This window comes from Vulpes vulpes, chromosome 10, assembly GCF_048418805.1.
Source record: "Vulpes vulpes isolate BD-2025 chromosome 10, VulVul3, whole genome shotgun sequence".
NCBI lineage: Eukaryota > Metazoa > Chordata > Mammalia > Carnivora > Canidae > Vulpes > Vulpes vulpes.
In genome coordinates, this window is record NC_132789.1 from 25,093,632 (window position 1) to 25,114,007 (window position 20,376).

Here is a 20,376-nt window from a genome sequence, read left to right on the forward strand (position 1 = left end):
ACACACAGAACTCTGGCATAATTTTAAAGACTTTAGATGGTGTACTGTTCTGATAAATTAGATCTTAGCTATCACATTAACTTGATTCCTAAGTTTCTATCTTAACTCCCCCCAGCAGGGAGCCTGGTGCAGAACTTGATCCCAGGACCCCGGGATCACGACCTGAGCCAAAGACAGATGCTCAACCACTGAGCCACCCCAGCGCCCAATTATCTTGCTCTAATACACAATGGAAGATAACTTTGGAGGTCATAAGTTCACTATTTTTAGAAAGGCAATAAATGAATAAAGTTAATCAAGTAAACTGAAAGTACCAACTAACATGCTATTAAAAATACTTTTGGGGTAAGAGACCTCTTAGGAGTTCTTAGGAGTAAATTAAAACTGCTTACAAAATTGTCTTCCTCCTACATCTTCAGAAAGCAAAGGTCACAACAACCCAAAAAGTTTTCAGGCAGATACTGTAAGCTTAAAGACTACCTTGGGATCCCTGGGTGGCCCAGCGGTTTAGCACCTGCCTTTGGCCCAGGGCGTGATCCTGGAGTCCCAGGATTGGGCTCCCTTTATAGAGCCTGCTTATGTCTCTGCCTCTCTCTCTGTGTGTCTCTCATGAATAAATAAATAAATCTTAAAAAAAAAAAAAAAAAAAAGACTACATACCTTGCATTATCAACCAGTTCAGCAAGAGCACCAAATAAGAATTCATGAGTAGTTCTGAAATGATAAATACGAAGAATCAGCAGAATCACAGAATTGAACTATGATACCTAATAAGTCGAGGTTATAAAATGTTTTTAGGAAAAAAATACTAAAATTGCCATTTGCACTATCAATATACACTAATCAAATTTAAACATCCCGAAAATTAGAGCCTTTTAAGAGCCTGCTAAACCCCCTCAAATGTTAACCAAGTCCTGCTATCTACTCATATTTATTCGCTCTATGTTAAGAAACTCACTCTGAAGCAGTAAGATTCCTATGTGTACTACTGATTTAAAAAGTTTTTTCACTACTCATGTTCTGCCTAGAAAAATGTCTGTATTTTATTTTTCACTGCCTTAACCAGCCGTCAGTTTCTGCGTATCTCTAAGCATGCTCAATGGACAATTTGCTAACATTTTGTTTTACCAATGCTTGCATATTATCTATTGGTGAAAGAAGAAAACCCATTTGTTTCTGTGCATTTTATAAGCAAAATACTCCATTTGAAAGGGAAGAGAATAATCTATTCTCTGACATTTCGCTTCTAGCTAAAAACAACTTTCTTCACATTAAAGGATCCAAGACCCTCTTGTACAATTCCTCTTAGAAGGACAGGGATCCCTGGGTGGCGCGGCGGTTTGGCGCCTGCCTTTGGCCCAGGGCGCGATCCTGGAGACCTGGGATCGAATCCCACGTCGGGCTCCCGGTGCATGGAGCCTGCTTCTCCCTCTGCCTGTGTCTCTGCCTCTCTTCTCTCTCTGTGTGTGACTATCATAAATAAATAAAAATTTAAAAAAAAAAAAAAAGAAGGACAACAGCTTGGTGTGTTCTTCCTAGTGTCCATTAGCCCCTTTAAGGAGGTCATCTCTTTTCCAAGACAATGCTCAAAGTTGGGTTAGGTAAATACATATTTATCATATTATTCAGAACTCAACAAATATGATATTTATACATAAAATGTATCCTTAAATTCTTTCTCCATTTACATTCTCTTTAATTTGTGCTGTTTCCCATAATAGTCCTCTTTAGATATAAACGTACAATGTGTCCACCTAGAAACCTTGAAATGATTCAAAACATAAAATCATTAATCTGAATAATACATTACCATCATCAATTTTTCAAAAATAAATTATTCCCACTGATTTTTTCACATACCATTTCAGCCAATAGACAAAGTGAAAATGTCTAAAAATTTAGAATATATTAAAATTAACTAACCAGTGTCTAGGATCTCTGATCACTTATTAAATCATGTAAAACAAAAAACAAATTGTAAAATATTTGCTTATAGAATAAGCATCCAAAATTGAACTGTCCAGGAACCCTGGTTTTCCCTCCTAAAGTAAACCTACAAATTTTTACAATTGCAAATTTTGAATTAAAACTACTAGTTATTGGGGATCCCTGGGTGGCGCAGCGGTTTGGCGCCTGCCTTTGGCCCAGGGCGCGATCCTGGAGACCCGGGATCGAATCCCACGTCAGGCTCCCGGTGCATGGAGCCTGCTTCTCCCTCTGCCTGTATCTCTGCCTCTCTCTCTCTCTCTGTGACTATCATAAATAAATAAAAATTAAAAAAAAAATTAAAAAAAAAAAACTACTAGTTATTGAAAAAAAAGATTCTTGGAATTTTAGGAAGAACTTTTCCCATGAGATCAGTGACTATATCTGCTGCTAATCCAAAGGCAGCACCAATAAATATGTCTTAGCAAAAAGTAGAAATTTATCTCGTTTGCCTAGAAATAGAGCTCAAATTCTTCTGACCAAACTCCAATCCTTATATTACTGAAAAGAAAAACAATTTTTTAAAGGAAAAAACCTGCATAAAACATATTTTTAATTAAAAAATTTAAGTCTCTATAATCATCTTAAATTCTTCAAATTATCAATTAAAGAAGCAAGTATTCTGTAGATTACTACGCTAAGAAAATAAGTTGAAATGTTAGAAAATTAGGATAATTTGGTAAAGGTAATATAAATTAAATCTAACATTTACTCAAGCTTTCAACCATTTTCCTTAGAAGTGGCTTAGAAACTCAAAAATTGGGGATGCCTGGGTGGCTCAGCAGTTTAGCACCTGCTTTCCACCAGGGTATGACCCTGGGGTCCTGGGATCAAGTCCCACATTGGGCTTCCTACATGGAGCCTGCTTCTCCCTCTGCCTATGTCTCTGCCTCTCTGTCTCTCATGAATAAATTAAATCTTTTTTTTAAAAAAAAGAAACTTGGGGATCCCTGGGTGACTCAGCGGTTTGGTGCCTGCCTTTGGCCCAGGGTGTGATCTTGGAGACCCGGGATCGAGTCCCGTGTCGGGCTCCCAGCATGGGGCCTGCTTCTGCCTGTGTCTCTGCCTCTCTCTCTCTCTCTGTGTCTATCATGAATAAATCTTTAAAAAGAAGAAAAAGAAAGAAAGAAACAAACAAACTTAAAAAATGAATTAGTTTTCTATACTCTAGGCTTTTAATTTTGAAGATTATTTCAAAATATAAAACAAATTCTATTATAATAGTTCTCATTCCAATAAGAGCCTGTATTTTAACTATAGTCAAGGAAACTCAGAAATACAGCTCCTGTAACAACAAAAAGAATACTACCATAATAAGAATGGGACTACAGCTTGTATGCAGCAATCTTTGGAATAAATGTTTTAAGAATGAAGTATTGGCCTTTGGTGGTGAGAATAGTGAATATGAATAATCTTGAAAACTAATTCTGAAATCCTTTGCCATCAGGCCAAGAAATCAAATAAAAGTGGCAACTGCTTCTCAGCAACATGTATGTCTGACTGCTTCACATGAAAATGAGAGACATTCAGAATTCAGTAAGATCTCAAAAGGGCAAGCACAAAGACCTCTGGCTAAGTTTTCACTGCTTTCTATACAATGCTTAAAAATATTGCCTTGTAAAATCAGAATTTAAAGAAAACATTCCAAATGGCCTTTGTTGTTCCACATAGTATCAATGCTGTTCCACACAAACATATTTCAGATATGTTAACAGATATCTTTAAAATATAGTTAAGGGATACTTTTGTGATGTGTACTGACACATCATAAAAGGGATCTTTTGTGACAAGGGTTGGGAAGATCAGAGTCAATACTCATAATCTTCTCCAGACCTTCAACCAATTGATGGGTCCTACTAACAAAGTCAGAATTCTAAATATTTCTTAAAATCTTCAGAATACAGGCAGCCCAGTGGCTCGGCGGTTTGGCGCCACCTTCAGCCCTGGCGTAGTGCTGGAGACGCGGGATCGAGTCCCACATCGGGCTCCATGCATGGGGCCTGCTTCTCCCTCTGCCTGTGTCTCTGCATCTCTGCCTCTCTCTCTCTCTCTCTCTGGCATAAATAAATATAAATCTTAAAAAAAAATCTTAAGAACAAAAAAAAAATCTTAAAAAATGTATTTCTCTCCCTTTTCTTAAATAATATTCAAAGAGACACATTCATTGCTTGCTAGCATTTGAAACAGGTATTTGAATAAATATCAAAAGAAAATTATTTTCTCAGATGTAAAGATTCTTTGCACATTATCCAAGAAAGGCCAACCATCTGGAAAAAGACAGATTTTTAGCAAACTCACTTTCAATTGGCTTTTCTATCATTTGTGCCATGATCAAAATAGTTTTGCAGCTCAGCATTTCCAGTGACAAATTCATGAGTAAATCTACTCATTACATAAGGAAAATGGTGTTCCTATTTATATTCAATCTGAATTTAAACCAATAGATTATCCACAAGTCCATCACACAGTGATAGCTTCTGCTGTGTTCTTGGAAATATTGACAAGTTAATTGCCTTAATTGCTAGAAAATAAAGCTGAGAAGCAAGAGCAACCATTCTACATTCAAATGGCTTTAATATACTTAGAGTGTAAACCCACATTTCAACACAATTTTAAGTCCCCAAAAATATTGTCTCTAGAGGTGACAGGTGCCTCTATATTCACTACATACATAGATAAAACAAGCCAAAAGTATCATATTGCCAAGATAATTAAATGTGCCAACAGGAAGAAACACAGAGAGAAGGCATCTTATACTTAAGCATCCTGCCCTATCAGACCACTTAGCAGTACTGCAGTGATGTAAGCTATGCATCTTATCACAAAGGAACATCACTACCACCACTATATCTGGAATCTAGCACCTAGATGGCTCATCAACTTTTTACTAGTAGTCACAAAACCCACCACTAAAGAGCAGTAACAGCATAAAACTCCTTTTATTTCAAAATCCTTTTATCATTTCATACTAGCAACATCCCGCATTAAAAGAAAGTACCCTAAAACTTTCACACTATCATGAGAATTTCTCAGGCCTGCTTTAAATCTTAACGCTGATGTAACCAAAATAACCATCATCAGTTACCACAGACATCATACCAAAACCAACAACAACAAAAAGACCCTCAGGACAGATGTTTACTGTCTCCAACAAATGCTCCAGAATTTACCAAGAATGTAATCTACCTAATGACTACCACCATAGAGCAAACTGCTACCTTGGCCAACTTCTGGTTTATATAAGTTATTATGCAATGAATAAACAATAAGCACCATCTTGGGCTCATTCAATGTTTACAGTGTACCATGCTTGAGCTATAATTACTTTATAAACATTATTCTACATAATCGTCTACTTTCAGATTAGCCCCCTTTTATAGATGAAGAAACTGAGGCTCAGCCTGCCCAAAGACTCAGCCAGGAAGCAGGCAAACCCAAGCTTGGCTGGCTCCCAAGCCCATGCATCCTCTATTCATTGCACCACACTGATTTCTATCCTTCTAGCCTGCCTGGGTTCAGCCTGCAAGTCCAAATCACATGGGAGGTAAGCAAAGGACCATACTTTTCATAACTCACAATATGGCAATACTGTAGATATCAGACACCCTATTATGGTCTTACATTTTAAAAATTAGAACAAAGGAAAAGGAACTATAGACAAATTTTCTCATTTCTAAAGGTGACACCATCACTTAACAAAATGAGGATCCATCCACCATCACTAGGAGTAAACAAGTCACAGCTTAGGAAAATCTAAAAACGTGTTTCCTCTAGAAATGAATTTCATATCACCTTGATAAACCTTGAAATTGATTATAAACTAACTTATCTTAGTATTCTAGGGTTTGTATTTTCTCCTGGTAGGTTTGGACATATCCAAAAGTAGACAACTTCAAAGGTGTGATCCAGATTAGAAAATCTAGAGCTTCCAAATGATACATCCAACCCGCAAATGTTCATGCAAGAAGGTAGTTCCAACTCAATATGGGTAAGTCAAATTCACAAACTCTCCAATTTCACTTTAAACAAATGACTTAACTAGAGCTTGATTCTTTACCTTAGTTCTGCTCACCTATTAAGTTATAAGATAGCAAAAGAAACAACATTCCAAAACCTCAAATTAAAGGTTTTTGAGATAAACTGAACAGACTTTCCAAGTAGGAAGTAAACCCTTTCCTTGAAGCAAAACAAGCCCTTAAGGCAAAACTAACTAGAGTTAGCACTGACTGCCTAATAATGGTTAAAGACACTAACCACTGTGGCCAAATAAATCATATTGCCTTAAATCTGCCACTTAGCAGGTGTGTTTTGGCATGTTACTCAATTTGAGCCTGTTTCCACAAATGTAAAACAGGAAGAATCCTTACTCCAGCAACGTTATTATAAAGATTACACATGTTTAAAAGTAATGGCAAGAAGCAATTAACTGGTTGTAACTACTATTTTATTATCAAATAAAGTCGTTGGGGAAAGCTAGAACAACCCACCCAGTTTTGCAAGTACCATTCATGGTCTTCCAAGATTATCATAATCCACCGTTCCAAATTTGGCCCCTCATTCCACAATTCAGAACTGAAGTAACCATTTATCAAATACAATCACCTGAGAACATCTAAGTGGCCTTCATGTGCTTGTTCTTAAACATGGCAGTCCAAATATAAAAAAGGATAGTGAAGATTTTGCCCAAGACTGTGTTATAAACTAGCTAAGCAAGCCTGATCTGCAACCTTATCTGAGTTTCGGATTCATCATCCATAACATGAGACTTCACCTAAATGGCCTCTACAGTATCTACTCTAAAACGTTCTAGTTCAATAATAAGCTTCCTAAACAAAAAATAAAAGCAGGCTATCACCATTTGGCAATTCACTTCACTACTCAGAAAAATTTTATTTCCTTAATTGGAGAAAAGAAAAAAAATTACGGATGTCATCACAAATTAACATATTGTTCTTTCCCATAAAAGCTAAATACTATTTTACTACCACTAGATGATTGAAGTCTATATTCTCAACCCTCAAGGTAGTTCTTCAGCTCTCTGGGCCATTCATGTAGCTGCTCATCACTTCTCCATCACTAAAATGGTAGAATACTTACCTTCATCTCAAAAGTGACAAACGAATGTGTGAAAAACACTGTGTAGTTATGATCCCACCAAATTACCTCCAAGAGAGTGGGCATAAGAATTAAACCTGAAACATTCCTGATCAACATGGGATAATGATAATCTCTTCATGAACTCAAGAATCATAAACACGTTATGTGTTCTGTGATTTGCACATTTTGGGGGAAGGCTATTTAAATTATGGGTTTAAACAAGTTGCCATTTCCTGCTTAGCACATAAAATATTGGACGTAAGGACAGATCTCCCTAGATGATAGAGCCAACTGTTGCTGAAAAGATAAACTAATAATTTCTTCTCAAAAGTTGTCATCTAAATGTCTTCTTTTTTTTTCTTGCTAGGAAAAAAAAGACTTATTACCCAACTGTTTTGGCTTTTGTCACTAAAGAGAAACAGTTGATTCTAGAATAGTCCAACTTCTGGTGATCCAAAGAGTACTTGTTGGATTCCTATCCAACACTCGAATGAAACAATTCAATATATTGACTTCAAAAAAGCAAAAATTTGCATATGAGCAAATATATTTTGATCCAACAAATGAAGATCATATTCTTCTGGATTAGCAACAAATATTTCACTGATCTCAGTTCTTCAACACAGAGCTCAAGACTCATCCAGTGATACATCCCCAAAAGTAAAAACGCAGAATTTTCTGGGAAAAGGATCTCCGTATTATCAAGGAATGAGTTAGCAGTGACCTCAGTGGCACCTAAAGGATACTTACGAATTTGTATGCAGATATTCAAAGGTTAGCTGAGCTCGATTGAGACTGCTGTAATTTGTGAAAGCCATGAGTGCAGTGAGGTCTCCAGTCCTTTACCCCCTAACTGGGAAATAAAACCTTACGGTGTAATAGATTTTCGAGGATTCCTTCCAGTAAAGGTTTGGTAAGTCTGTGCTTCTGACGGTTAAAGAAGGTTTCCTAGTACCTATTCAAAACACATTCAAAGAGATGTCTAAAACTACAACTGATTCCTCCTTTTTTTTAATCTTCTCAATGTTTATGATGCAATATTCTGGGGGAAAAAACTATGTTATAAATCTGTAGTCTTAAAGTGCTTTAGCATTAAGTTGCGATAGTTCGAGTCGAATGTGGATGGTCTTGGAGTAGACGGTATTGGGAGTTGAAGATTTATGACTGCTCCATCTTCACAAGTTCTTCAAGCTTTCTTTGTTCCTCTAAATTTCTGATCAGAAAATTTAGCAATCCGGAAATTTACCAACTTCGGTCATAAAACTGGACAGTCACCCATTTCTTCACCAATGAGCCCAGGATTCTTAAACAGGCCCCAGGCTGAGGACTACGAAGTCGATGGAGTACATACGGCGTTAGTTCCGGCTTCACCACCTCCCAACTGAAAGGTCTAAGCGCTGATGGCGATTTCTGTTTCCAAAGCCCAGAAGCAATCTAGCTTGTGGTCCCGTCCCAATCTCCTCAGGGTAGCGCGCTGGTCAAATTACCTCACACTGACCCACAAAGACGCCTCAGAATTGACCCGCCCAAATCACCTGACGTGGGCAGCGCCCCTCCCCCACTTCCCTCAGACAGAGGCCTCTGGCTGCCGGGCCCTTGCCGGGCCTCGGTACCGAGGCTGCCTCCTCCTCACTGAGAGGAGTTAGTCCCAGCTTTCAAGGCTCGAGTCGAGGGCAGTGTGGCGAGCGCACCACCCGACCGGGCGTTGCCCGGTGCTCAAAGCTGCCTTTGTCCCTCCCCACGGAATTGGAACCCAACAACCGCAGCGCGCTCTTGGAACCATGTGCTGCCTCCGCCTCCGCCGCTGCCGCCGCCGCCGCGAGACAAGCCGCCCACGCGCCGCGCTGGATGAGATGATGACAGGACTCAGCACCACGATATTCGGCGTTTAGGGCTGCTCTGCCGCCGCTGCCGCAGCCGCCACGGCCACCTCGGGCACCGCTTTGTCTCCGCTAGTGCACACAACCCGGGCCGCCTCGCGCACTCCCCGACGCCCCAAGCCCCCGAGGCCTCCGCGGCGCACTCAGCCAATCACGGAGCCGCAGCTCTTCCCGCCCCCGCCCTGATGCGACGCCTCCCGATTGGCGGGAAGCGGGTCTCCACGTGACCGGATCTTGTTAGCCGGGCCCGCCCCTGTCACGTGAGAGCGCGCGCCTCTCTTCCTGCTTTCATGACCCTCTCCGCCATTTAAAGAAACAGTACCGGGGGCGGGCCGAGCGACGCAGCCGGGACGGTAGCTGCGGCGCGGACCGGAGGAGCCATCTTGTCTCGTCGCCGGGGAGTCAGGCCCCTAACTCGAAGAAGCCCTGGCGCGCCCTCCCCCCCTCCCCGGTCTGGTAGGGCGAAGGAGCGGGCGCGCGGTCGATCGAGCGATCGGTTGGCGGCTCTTTCTCCTGCTCTGGCATCCAGCTCTTGGGGCGCAGGCCCGGCCGCCGCGGCGCGCGCCCGGTGGCCGTTGGCGCTCGCGCCGCGTCTTTCTTCTCGTACGCAGAACTCGGGCGGCGGCCTATGCGTTTGCGATTCGACGAGGAGTCGTCCGGGTGGTCGGCGGCGGCGGGCAGCTGCTCCGCCCCGCTCCCGGGGAGGCGGCGGCGGCGGGATTTGGCGCGTCCGGGGAGGCGGGGGTGGCCGGGGCTGGCCTGGAGGCCTGGCGCCACCCTTCGGGGCCTGCAAGGACCCAGTTGGGGGGGCAAGAGGGCGCTGGGGGATGGTTGGTGGTGGGCTTTCTACTTTGCCTTTTTCTCCTTATGCCCCCTTAGTGAGGGGCGGGAGCTCTGGCGGCAGCTCCGGGGTGGGGAGACAAGCCCCGGAGTCGGAAGAGCTGGGTTTGCTTCCGGGCCTAGCCACCAGCTGGCCGAGTGACCTTAGGCAAATCACTCTGTAATTTGTCGGCGCCTCAGTTTCCTCCTCTGCCTATCAATGTTTGTGGGGTTGAAAGCGCTTTGTAAAGTATAAAGCGTTGGTATGTACGTAAGGGATGATTATTGTTTGTAACGGGGTTTTTTTGAGTTGTAAGAAAAGTTAGCAATTGCCCAGTTCTTGGATTTTGAACCTGGGAACCTTGGATTGAAGTTGGAGATCCCCCTAAACTCCTTGGAATTGTATGCAGAAATAGTGGGAGTGTGCATTTTTGGGGAATGAGGATCCATCGCCAGCAAGTTTTCAAAGGGGACTGAGACCCAGAAGAGTTAAGAACTATGATTCTTTTATGCCACAGGGAGGAAACTGAGGCCTAGATGTCATTTGGGACCCTTCACAACCGATTTGAAGCCCCTGTTTGAATCCCTGGGATATGTGAGCTGTTTCTATGCATAATGGATAGTTGGGGTAACAACACTCCACTGCTTGGCTTCTATTCTGAGTCCTTTCCTTTTACCATGGGGTGCCTGAAGGGTGGCTGACATGTTGGTATGGCTCAATGGCACCCAATATAAAGCAGCTAAAACTAGAAATGGGTGTGTTCTCTACTATTAAGAAGCCTGTAGAATCTTTGGGCCAGCAATTCTTGGTTTTCTGCTGCTTATACTGGTACCTGACTACCTTCCTCTTTCATTGACAATTTTCCACAACCATGGTTGCCATCCATTACTCTTCAATATTCTGTATCCTTAGTCTGTGCGGTTGGTAGTGAGCAGGCTTATTTTTAAATGGTGCTGCCGAGTCCAGCTAATTAATGGTGCAGGTGGATTTTTAGCAAGCTGGCTCACTTGGAACAGACTAAATTAGGCATGGAATTCCTGAAGATGTTTGGGGGTTTATGTTTCTAAATGGAAGGTTAACATTCTCTGGAAAGTTTTGTCATGACTTCTGCTGAACTGCAAAATCAGTAGATTTGGAAGTGTTTCAATGCTTAACTGTTTCCTGGCCTGCTTTGTATTCTATTTGCTTGAAAGTGTGTCACTAAGATGGCCAAAATGCTTCTTTGTTAATTGTCAGCTGCTTTTATCAAATTCCAGGCCATTGTCCAGCAAACACTATAGAAATGTTTGAACAGTTGGATTTCAAACATTTTCATTTTGTGGGGTGGTGCTTACCAGTGGTACAGCTCTAAGCAAGTGAACATAAACACATGTAAGTGTATTTTGTCTGGTTAGGCGTTTACCTGTTTTGCTATTACATACAAATGTCTGAGAAAATCAATTGACTATTCCTTTTACGTAAAGGGGAGAGACAAATGATCACACTTCCAGAGAAATGACTGTTTTGGAGAAAAACGTGTTGGTCTTTTAGCTCTTTTGTTATTATCTGGATGTACCTCAAAAGAATCTTAAGACTGTGGTGATCTTATAAGATGCTTTCCTCCAGAGAAAGGAGGGGGAAAAAAACAACTGGAACTCAAAGCTTGAAATTCTGTGACAAAACGTGAGATGTCCAGGATAGGAGGCCGAAAAGGTTTCACTGCGGTGTTCTGCACTACCTGGAGCAGATGCTCTTCTGTGTAGCCATGACATGGACTCCAGATTTCCAGATTTTCAAGAACTGCACCTGCCATTTGAAGAGCTTGTCAGGATGTGACAGGAACTCTGGAGCTGAATATTTATGTTTTTGAATTTGGGGGCTGTTGACCTTGCTTCAAGAAGAGACAACAACCGAGCAAGCACTGCCACCAGCACTATTACTGGGAATTCGAAGACCTGAGTTTCTGCCAGACCTTCAGTGCAAACTCTAGCAACACTCCATCAAAAGTGAATTACGGTACTTGATATTTTCCAAAATGCCTCACTCTTTACTTACCTACCATCTCTGCACTTTCCGTTCTTGCTCTCTACTTTGGGATGTGTTCCTCTGGTTCTTCACTTGTCAAAATGCTGCCATTTCCTCAATATCTACGTCACATGTTCTCTACTTCATGCGTCTCTTTAGCTTTACTTTTTCTTAAGTTTTATATTAAATAATATTTCATTATTTTATGTTAAGTTGTTTACCTTTTAGCTACATTTGCATAGCATACCTCGTAAAGTCCCTGGCAAGCATTTGCTTTTTCCAGATAGCAAGTGCCTTGAAAGCAAAGGCTTTGTCTTAAGGATCTTTGCCCACCTGTACTGCTACATGTGATGAAGCGTTTTGTAGAAAGAATTAATTTAGAGAGCAGGCCATCAAAATAGATTCTCCATAAGATATTTGGTAACCTAAGTACTCTTGATTTAGGAAAAAGATCACTATTATGGGCCATATTTCTTTCTATGTTTCATGATTTTTTGTTTTTGTTTTTTGATTCTAAATTTAAAAGATTTAGGGAGCCCTCAGATGTAAAGAAAAACTGATATATAGGGTATTAACAGAAGGGTGCGAATACCAGGGTCTTATTCCCTGGGTATCTTATTCTTTCCCACACAAGATGGAATCTTCTTAAAATGAAAGTTAAGGACAACTTTTAAAAGTATGAGGTGGTAGGATAGTTTGAAGAAAGCATTGGAAAAGAAAGACAAGGTCTCCTTCGTTGTTTGTATGTAAATTTAAATTCAGTTCTTCATGTGCTGCCCATTGAGCTACTTCTTTCTCCCCCTTCAGGCATTGCTCAGCAGGCTGAATACAATCAAATTACTCCCCCAAATTATGAGACTTAAGGGCAATTCCTGTTTGTTGCTACTCTGAGACGGTTTGTTCTTGAGTCAGGAAGCAGTCCCTGCCAGAGAACTCTTTCTGTTCTTATCATCACTAATTGTTAATCAGAAAGCATTTTTTAATTCTGCATTTATCATTTGTCAGCTTCCTAGCTAGTCCTATCAAGAATTAGTACCCATCAGGCAGCTGATAGCTGATAGCACACTCACTCCAGTGTTAGAATCCTGTGTTTCTAATTCCATACATTTGTTATCTTACCTGTTTTGTTCCTGTCCCTTCCAGTCCTGTGCCTCCTGATTGCTGAGTATTCATCTGGACCTTCTGACCACCTTCCTTGTACTGTTCCATCAGTCTACAGATCTGGTACCTGGATTTTTGCCCTTGGTGATTCCTTCACCTTACTGCTGAAGAAGACACCATTCCAGTGGACCACTGTGATCCAGGAGGCATTCAACCATCATGATGTGGCCTTCACCTCCACTCCTGTTCCACTCAGATTCAGAACAGCCCTTTATAGTGAAGTCAAACTGTTTAAGCCAAGTAGCTGAAACTATATTGTCGCAACAAAGGCCCAATTTTTTCCTCGAGTGTGCATTTCATTTCTTCAGTTAAGGCCTTCAGAGACATGGTAAATTTGGACCAGGGGATTTTTAGTTATCAACACTGAAGAATGACAACATCTTGTCAAGAATGGCATTGGACCATACCCCACAATCTCAAATGATTGAAATTAATGAAGTGTCTAGGATCCTATCCAGGTCACTGGACCCTATTCTTTGTCCACTTCAAGTCTATAGTAGCCTACTGAATAGAAAGCAGATATTCTGACCAGCAGATATTGGGATTAAAACAAAGGCACAGTGAACTCACAGCATCTTTGGGATTACTCAGGAACCAGAACTTTTCACACAAATGTAAGAAATTCTACCAAGGAATCCCTTTACCTAACAGCATCTCACAAAGCTCCAATCAGATTCCAGAAAAGACCTCTTGATATATCCAGGTAGAACCTATAATGGTAATCCCTTATGTTTATTTAGCACTTTATAGTTTCAAAGCACTTTTACATTAATCTCAATTATCAAAATAACACAGTAAATTATAATCCCTTTTTGCAAATGAGGAAATGGAAATATAAAAGGTTATCCAAGGTGACACACCTATAAAGTGGTAGAGCTCAGGCCTTCTGACTCCCAGTCCAGTTCTCTCCATGAAATTAACTTAGCCTCCACTTTACCTGCATTGTTAAGATGGTTGGAGATTGGTAACCCTGGAAAAGTTTCCAACTTCCTGATGTGGTGCTCTCAGGATGTTTTAAGTGTAATCTTATGATGGCTGCACCTAGACCAGAATTCCATGGCAATAACCCTAAGGTTTAAGAGCAGACTCTCCATAGTGGTAGACTATCCAGTCAACATGGCACACGTTCATATGACAGTAAAACTATGTAACATGAAACACAAAGCTACTCTTAGTTGTTTCCATGGTCTTCCAAATGGGCTAATTAATTGGAGATCCCTATTCATGTTTTGTTCTCTTTTTTTTTTTTTTTTTTTCTAAGTCTTGTTAATAACTCCTAGACACCAAGATCTTATTATCTATGGTCCTTTGCCCTCAAACATTTACTTAATAGTTCTACTACATTTTTTTTAGAGCAGGGCTGTTCATATATGTATGCATGTGTATATTTGATGCATACATATAATCTATATACATAGAGCTTCCGGAGTCCTGTAAGGTGGTAAAATATGTGTTCCCTCCCCTGATTCAATATAGTGTATTATAGGCTCTAAGAAGGCTTGCAACAGGGAGCCTCATTGAGCTGTTTAGCCCAGTATGTCCTAAGTTTAATCAAACACAATGTTATTTTTGCAGCATTCCTTTAAATGGAATGAGGGAAACTGCTTTAGAGCAGTATAGCCAGTGGTTCCTGATTGCCCTGGAGGCCCAGGAATAAACAGCATCTTTGAAGCCCTTCCCCCCTCCCTTTTTGTACTTTGTCAATAACTGCTTGAATTGGTATGTTTTAATCATCTAAGAGTCTTATATCTTGATCATATTACCTCTATTTGTTAAAGGAACTGCTAGAAAATTTGTGGGAATATATGGGAAGGGAATGGGGAAAAGTTAATATCCCCCAAATTGGATGGATTCCATGACATTTAACTATATACTTGTCTGTCCTTAGAATTGTGCTGTAAACCTAGCCCAAAGGTATTGAATCTCACTTAAGTGGGTGAGATTGGGAAGGGAAGGGAGGAGGAGAAGAATGGAGAAAAGGGGGAGGGGGGATGAGAAGGAAATATTTTCTTAGAATTTGAATTGTGGCCCATTGAGATCTTAGCAGTACTTGAAAATAAGTCATCTAGTCATGGACTTGGGATAATATTTGCAAAGAAATGAATACATTTTGCAGATGTATGCTGACTGCAAAAACTCCAGTACTATTGTCACTTAAAGCCAATTAGACTGTTATTTGATAGTCACAAACCCAATTTGAGGCCATCAATTTATAGCACACTTGAATGTTATAACTTCATCATTCTGTAATGTGGCCCATATTAGGGAAAGAATGACTAGGAAAACACCTTCTTGGCTTACCACAGCCTTTGCTCACAGTTTCTGGTTTCTGTGACCTATTTTTTGTATTTCAGCATTTTGTGAACAACTTATTCTTAGATCATTGGTTTTCCAAAGGCTTTGTGACCATGAAGCCCTTTGGATGAAAACTATGTGGAAGCCCAGAGTAAAAGAGAAGCTGCTGTAGATGAAGCAGGAGTGGGGGTCCTGAAACCTGCCACAAGCATCTTCCTTTATCACCATGGTGACTCCTAAGGAGACTTCTTTACAACACCTAGAATTCTTCAGAACACTGTTTGAAAACCACTGCCCTAGACAACATGTGCAACCTGAATGGCATTCTGATCTGTACCTCTACCAACCAAGTCCATGTTCAGTTGATGCTACTCATCCTTAGGAATACTTACTGTGGGCAAAGTCAGAAAAGTACAAGAAGATGGGCATATCTTTGCCCCCTCAGAGTAGTCATGTGGGCTGAAAGTGGTATCAAATGGACTAGATCAACAGCCCTGTACCCCCAGATGGATATCAAGTCAGTGATTCCGGGATTCAATATAGTCAGAGAGCAATTCATATGTACTCTACACTGACATACCCCCTTACCCAACTTCTTTCACAAACACCAGATGCTCTAGTGGTACTTGAAATAAATAACTCTGAAGTCTTGATCCTCTTTGGATACCTGAATCGCCAGGTATTGAAGCTGGTACTAGAGTTGATGATGCCTCATTGAGGCCATGGTAGACCAACTTGTATACGTTGGACCTCCCATCATCAGCCATGGTACTCTACTTCGTGTGCAAGGGATAACCATTAACAATGAAAGTAGAACTGAAATACTGGTAACATTATCTAGGGGTAATGGTTATTCATCTAATTCTCAAAACTCCAAGTCACTATGACTCAACCAGGGGCAGTTACACTGCTCCTTGGTTATTTTTCAGTTTAACTGCTGTTTTCCAAGATAAATGAGCTAACAACCTTAAAAAAAAAAAAATTTCCTCCATGATTGGCACATCTCCAAAATTACAAATACTCTTCTCTAACTACATGTAACACCTGATCCACAAGAGACTATTTTTGAATATCCTCTCTCCTGTATATGATGTTAAATTTGATGCTTTGGAAAATTTTCTTCTAACCAATGAGAGGTACTCTTATGATGGATCTTTTGATGTCTGGTACCATCAACTACCAGGCGTTAGGGATATTTGGAGGTAGACCTTTTGACCAAGCCATGGTAGTTTGCTTGCTGGGCATCTCAAGTTGTGTATCATCTACCTTTTTGCTGGAAATGTAGACTGACTTGAAAATCTACAAAGCCTGCAGCTAAGATTTTAGACTCCAGAGCTTCCTGCAGCTTCTTCCTAATATTACAAGACCACAGTGTCTTGTCCTTGTGGATGTTTTAATGGAGTTTCATCTGTCTCAATACTGTTGTTTTACACTGATTCAGAGTGGCTGACTTCATTCCTTGCTATGAGATACTCTCAGGCATTAAGACAACTTAATCTGTTTCTGCAGGATGGATTCAATTCATGAACTCCCAGACCAGATCATGTCAGACAAGTAGACTTCGATTTTTGTTATGAGTGAAATCTCAGTCCTTCACTTCACAGTCTACTTAAGGGCCAGCTATCCTCAACTATACTCTAATGAATGCACTGGTTAAATGTTGGGAATGATTTCTTTGTATCTTTGTCTCTTATTCTCTAGACTAACCCGGATTATGTGACTTTGTCTACAAATCATCAAACAAGGCCTGTGCATCCTCAACTAATAAAAATCTAATGACTAGCTTGCTTGTATATACAACTATTGTTAATAAGAAGTTATCTACAAACTCCATTTTCTACTACCTTCAAAATGTCAGCTCAATTTTTTTTTTCTGTACTTTACAGAAAAAGATACGGATCTACACTGCCAGTCATTCCGTTTAATCCTGTCAAACACAGTCAAAATGAGGGACTTAAGGTGAGGATCATCTGTTCGAGAGTCTAATATACACTGTATATAAAAATTGATGGTTGAAAATAAAGCCTAAAACTCAAATTTAGGGCTTTACCTATCTCCCTGCCTCAGATCTCAATCTAAGTCTTTCGGCAGCACTATCCAACCAATCTAAGGCCTTTTTTATAAGCTGATTCTCAGAGACGGGCCGTTTCAGAAGATGGAGACTTGATTACCAAAGAGAGTAGGGCCAACCTTCATGAACCTGGCTCTCCCAACCTTGTCATTCCCAGATGTAGCATAGACTCCTCAACAGAACCTCAAGTCTGAATTGGGAATATATCCTTCTACTGAGCTGAAAGTTCTTGGGCAGATAAATATGAAAATGAAAGCTGTATACCTGACTGATGAAAATGGTATCCAGAGGAAACCCTAAGGAATGACCCTGGAGTACTCAGGGTAAAAACTAATTTACAGAGCATTGATATCAATCTGCCCGTTCTTCCAGATAACATCCTGGCTATTGGTGTGGCTAGCCCTGGTGAAGGTAACCTATTTGCCTGTTTTATGTAACCTAGCCCTGTCTGCCATTTTTGAAAATTTGCAATCAGACTGGCTGTGCTTGAGAAAACTACAACTGGTATCAGCCTGTCTTACCCTCATTTCCACCCAGGAGTTTTGAATTGAAGCAACCTGCACCTCACCCCCACCCACTCCCCTGGACTTAATGTTCACAACTGGAAGGACCATGCTATATACTACTTGACCAGCAGCTCTTTTTAAGTGCAGAGTAAGTCTCTACATATATATATTTGATCATTTTCAGCATCTGAGACCTTATACTAGATCTGAAGGACTACAGCAGATTGAAAGCACTGTCCATTCCTCTCTTCTGCAGTAATACAGAGATGACAGAAATGTACCAGCTCACCTTGGCAAACAGCTAAAAAGAACCCAAGAAAAGGTTTCCACTTAAACTTACCACTGACTTCAGCAGCCTCAGGACTATTTGCCAATGGGAGGCTTGTTCTGCTTTGTGTCAGCAAGACGGTTGGGTTCTCAGATTCAAGGCCACCGAGTTTACTTCTGTTGAAATGCTATTGCATTATCCAAAGTACTCTATTGGACATGATTATTCCCTTCAAATGGATTACAGGCTTCCTGAGTACAGGACAGACTTACTCCTCACGATGTTTTCTTCAAAAATACTCTTATTATCAAGAAAGTAACAATGCCAGCTGTTACTGAACAGAGACTAAGCGAATTTTTCAGTATCTGGTCTTACAATTGACATTAGTCGTTTTTGATTGACCAGCATCCATTGCACTCTTTATAACAACTCTGATATTTCTTGGAACCACTTTTCCTTATTTCCAGTTCACATGGTTCAGACAGTCTGGCCTAACTTTAAGCTTCTTGGGTATACATGTAATTGAGACCTGATCAATCAGCATAGTCCCATCTCTTTCACCATAGTGATTGGTTCTAGAATGGTTTGATTCAAATTGGTCCAGTGATACTCAGCCATAAGAGTTTTACTGAACTGTGGAGGAGAAGCTCAGAAGCTATCTTTACTGAGGTTGCTTGGCTTTGTAGTATGAAAGCTCTAACCAACAGGGCCCACCATATTAAATGAGCCAGAAAATGAAGCCAGTGCAGAGGAAAGCAGAGCCAAATGATGGAGAGACTTGAGTCCTGATGACAATGTTTGTGCCCCTGGATCCAACCGTGCCTGAAGCTAGTATATCCCTATGGACTTTTCAGTTATGTGAGCCAATAAATACCCTTTTTTGCTTTAAGTTACTTTGAGTTGGGTTTCTATTGCTTAATATTGAGTCAGTCCTGACTAGTATACTGTCTACCAATATCAAAACTTAACAGATTCAAGTATTTATTAAACTGGAGGTCATGGCCACACTGAACTTACTTTTCAAACCAGAAGACAGAGTGAAACAGGAAGTGACAATGTTTAAGTTACTACAGACACATAAAAATTACATGGTAGAAAAATACAGAAGAAAACCTAAGTATTTATTGGTAAAGGATTGGTTAAATAACACGTTTCAGCCATGTAAGAAAATCTATATGGCTATTAAAATTAATAAGCTACCTTTATTCTGTACGGACATGGAAAATGGCCATGATAATATTAAGTGCAACAAACTATTAATAGAAAAATGTATAGTATGAACTCACTTAAAAATTTGTGTTTATGATGCATAGAAAAGTCAACTAATGGCTTTCTTCAAATAGTGTAGTTTACATGAGACTTTCAACTTTATATGTTTCTGTATTGAATATTTTACACTACTCACATTACTTTTAAACTTTATTTAAAAATAAAGGATTTTAAAAATTAAATTTAGTACTTATTGTTTGACTTTGGCAGGTTACTTACCACTGAGCTTATTTTGTCAAGTAATTTTAAATACCCATCTTTATGTTAGTTAATATTTAGATAAATCTATTCATCATCCATTACTGAAGCTGACAAGGTTGTTGTGTACCTTCTTTGAGAAACTCAGCTCAGTGTTTCTTAATTTTTCAAGCATATCTCTTTAAATGTCTGAGTTGTTTTGGATGACCAGAATATCATAGTATCAGTGTTCACTAAAGATTACTGCAGTGTTCACAGTAGCTAGTAAAAGGGAAAAACATTTTCCTTGAAATCCTTGAGTATTTTGATCTCATAGTCCAGTTCAGTAGTGACCTTCCCCCCTCACCACCGCACCCCCTTTAGGTGACACTTCTCATTGTCTTCCTGCCTTTCTGGCTGTTGCTCCATTGTAGATAGTCTTCTCCCCACCATTTAAATATTTAAGTATAATGGCTATCCATTGATTTTTGCTTCCTGAGTCATTTCCCCTTTCTTTTAATGATAGATCCCCACATTTCCTTTGGAATGCTATTCCTTTCCATTCTGTGGTTTTAGTGAAACTATAGATTACAATATTACAGCCTCATACCCCCCTGGTTGATCATGTGACCCAAGGCTTGTCCAATCAAAATTCTCTTCTCACCATGATTTTGAGTCTTAACAGAGGTGACACAAACAATCAGGAGCTGATTCATTCTAATGATAGTGTCCCAAGAAAACTATCAGAGTTGGTGCAAGGATATCCCCCCCGCCCCCCATAGTGCCCTGGCTCTTTTTGTCAAGGCCTAGTTATCCAAATTTTCCTTTGATTCTATAGACTG

The 20,376-nt window shown here is 40.3% G+C and overlaps 2 protein-coding genes across 9 annotated transcripts in view; one reads left to right on the forward strand and one right to left on the reverse strand.

Moving 5' to 3' along the window:
• The window catches only part of MORC2 (MORC family CW-type zinc finger 2), a 42,672-nt gene extending 32,813 nt beyond the window's left edge, over window positions 1-9,859 (reverse strand). For 4 of the 8 annotated variants that reach the window (XM_025985901.2, XM_072723172.1, XM_072723171.1 and 1 more), the window contains exons 1-2: window positions 7,834-9,751; window positions 661-714 (exon numbers count right to left, since the gene is read on the reverse strand). In XM_025985901.2, the coding sequence (XP_025841686.1) occupies window positions 661-714; window positions 7,834-7,901 (122 nt within the window). In that variant the 5' untranslated portion in view covers window positions 7,902-9,751. Of the gene's footprint in view, window positions 1-660; window positions 715-7,469 lie in introns of all 8 variants that reach the window. The other 4 variants (XM_025985900.2, XM_072723174.1, XM_072723175.1 and 1 more) reach the window with 4 other exon arrangements.
• On the forward strand, window positions 9,381-19,539 carry TUG1 (taurine up-regulated 1; the record flags this gene model as incomplete). The annotated part of the gene is made up of 2 exons (XM_072722464.1): window positions 9,381-11,778; window positions 12,931-19,539. A coding segment is annotated over one exon (462 nt), but the record flags the coding sequence as incomplete, so codon positions are not given.
• Between the last annotated feature and the right edge of the window lie 837 nt (window positions 19,540-20,376).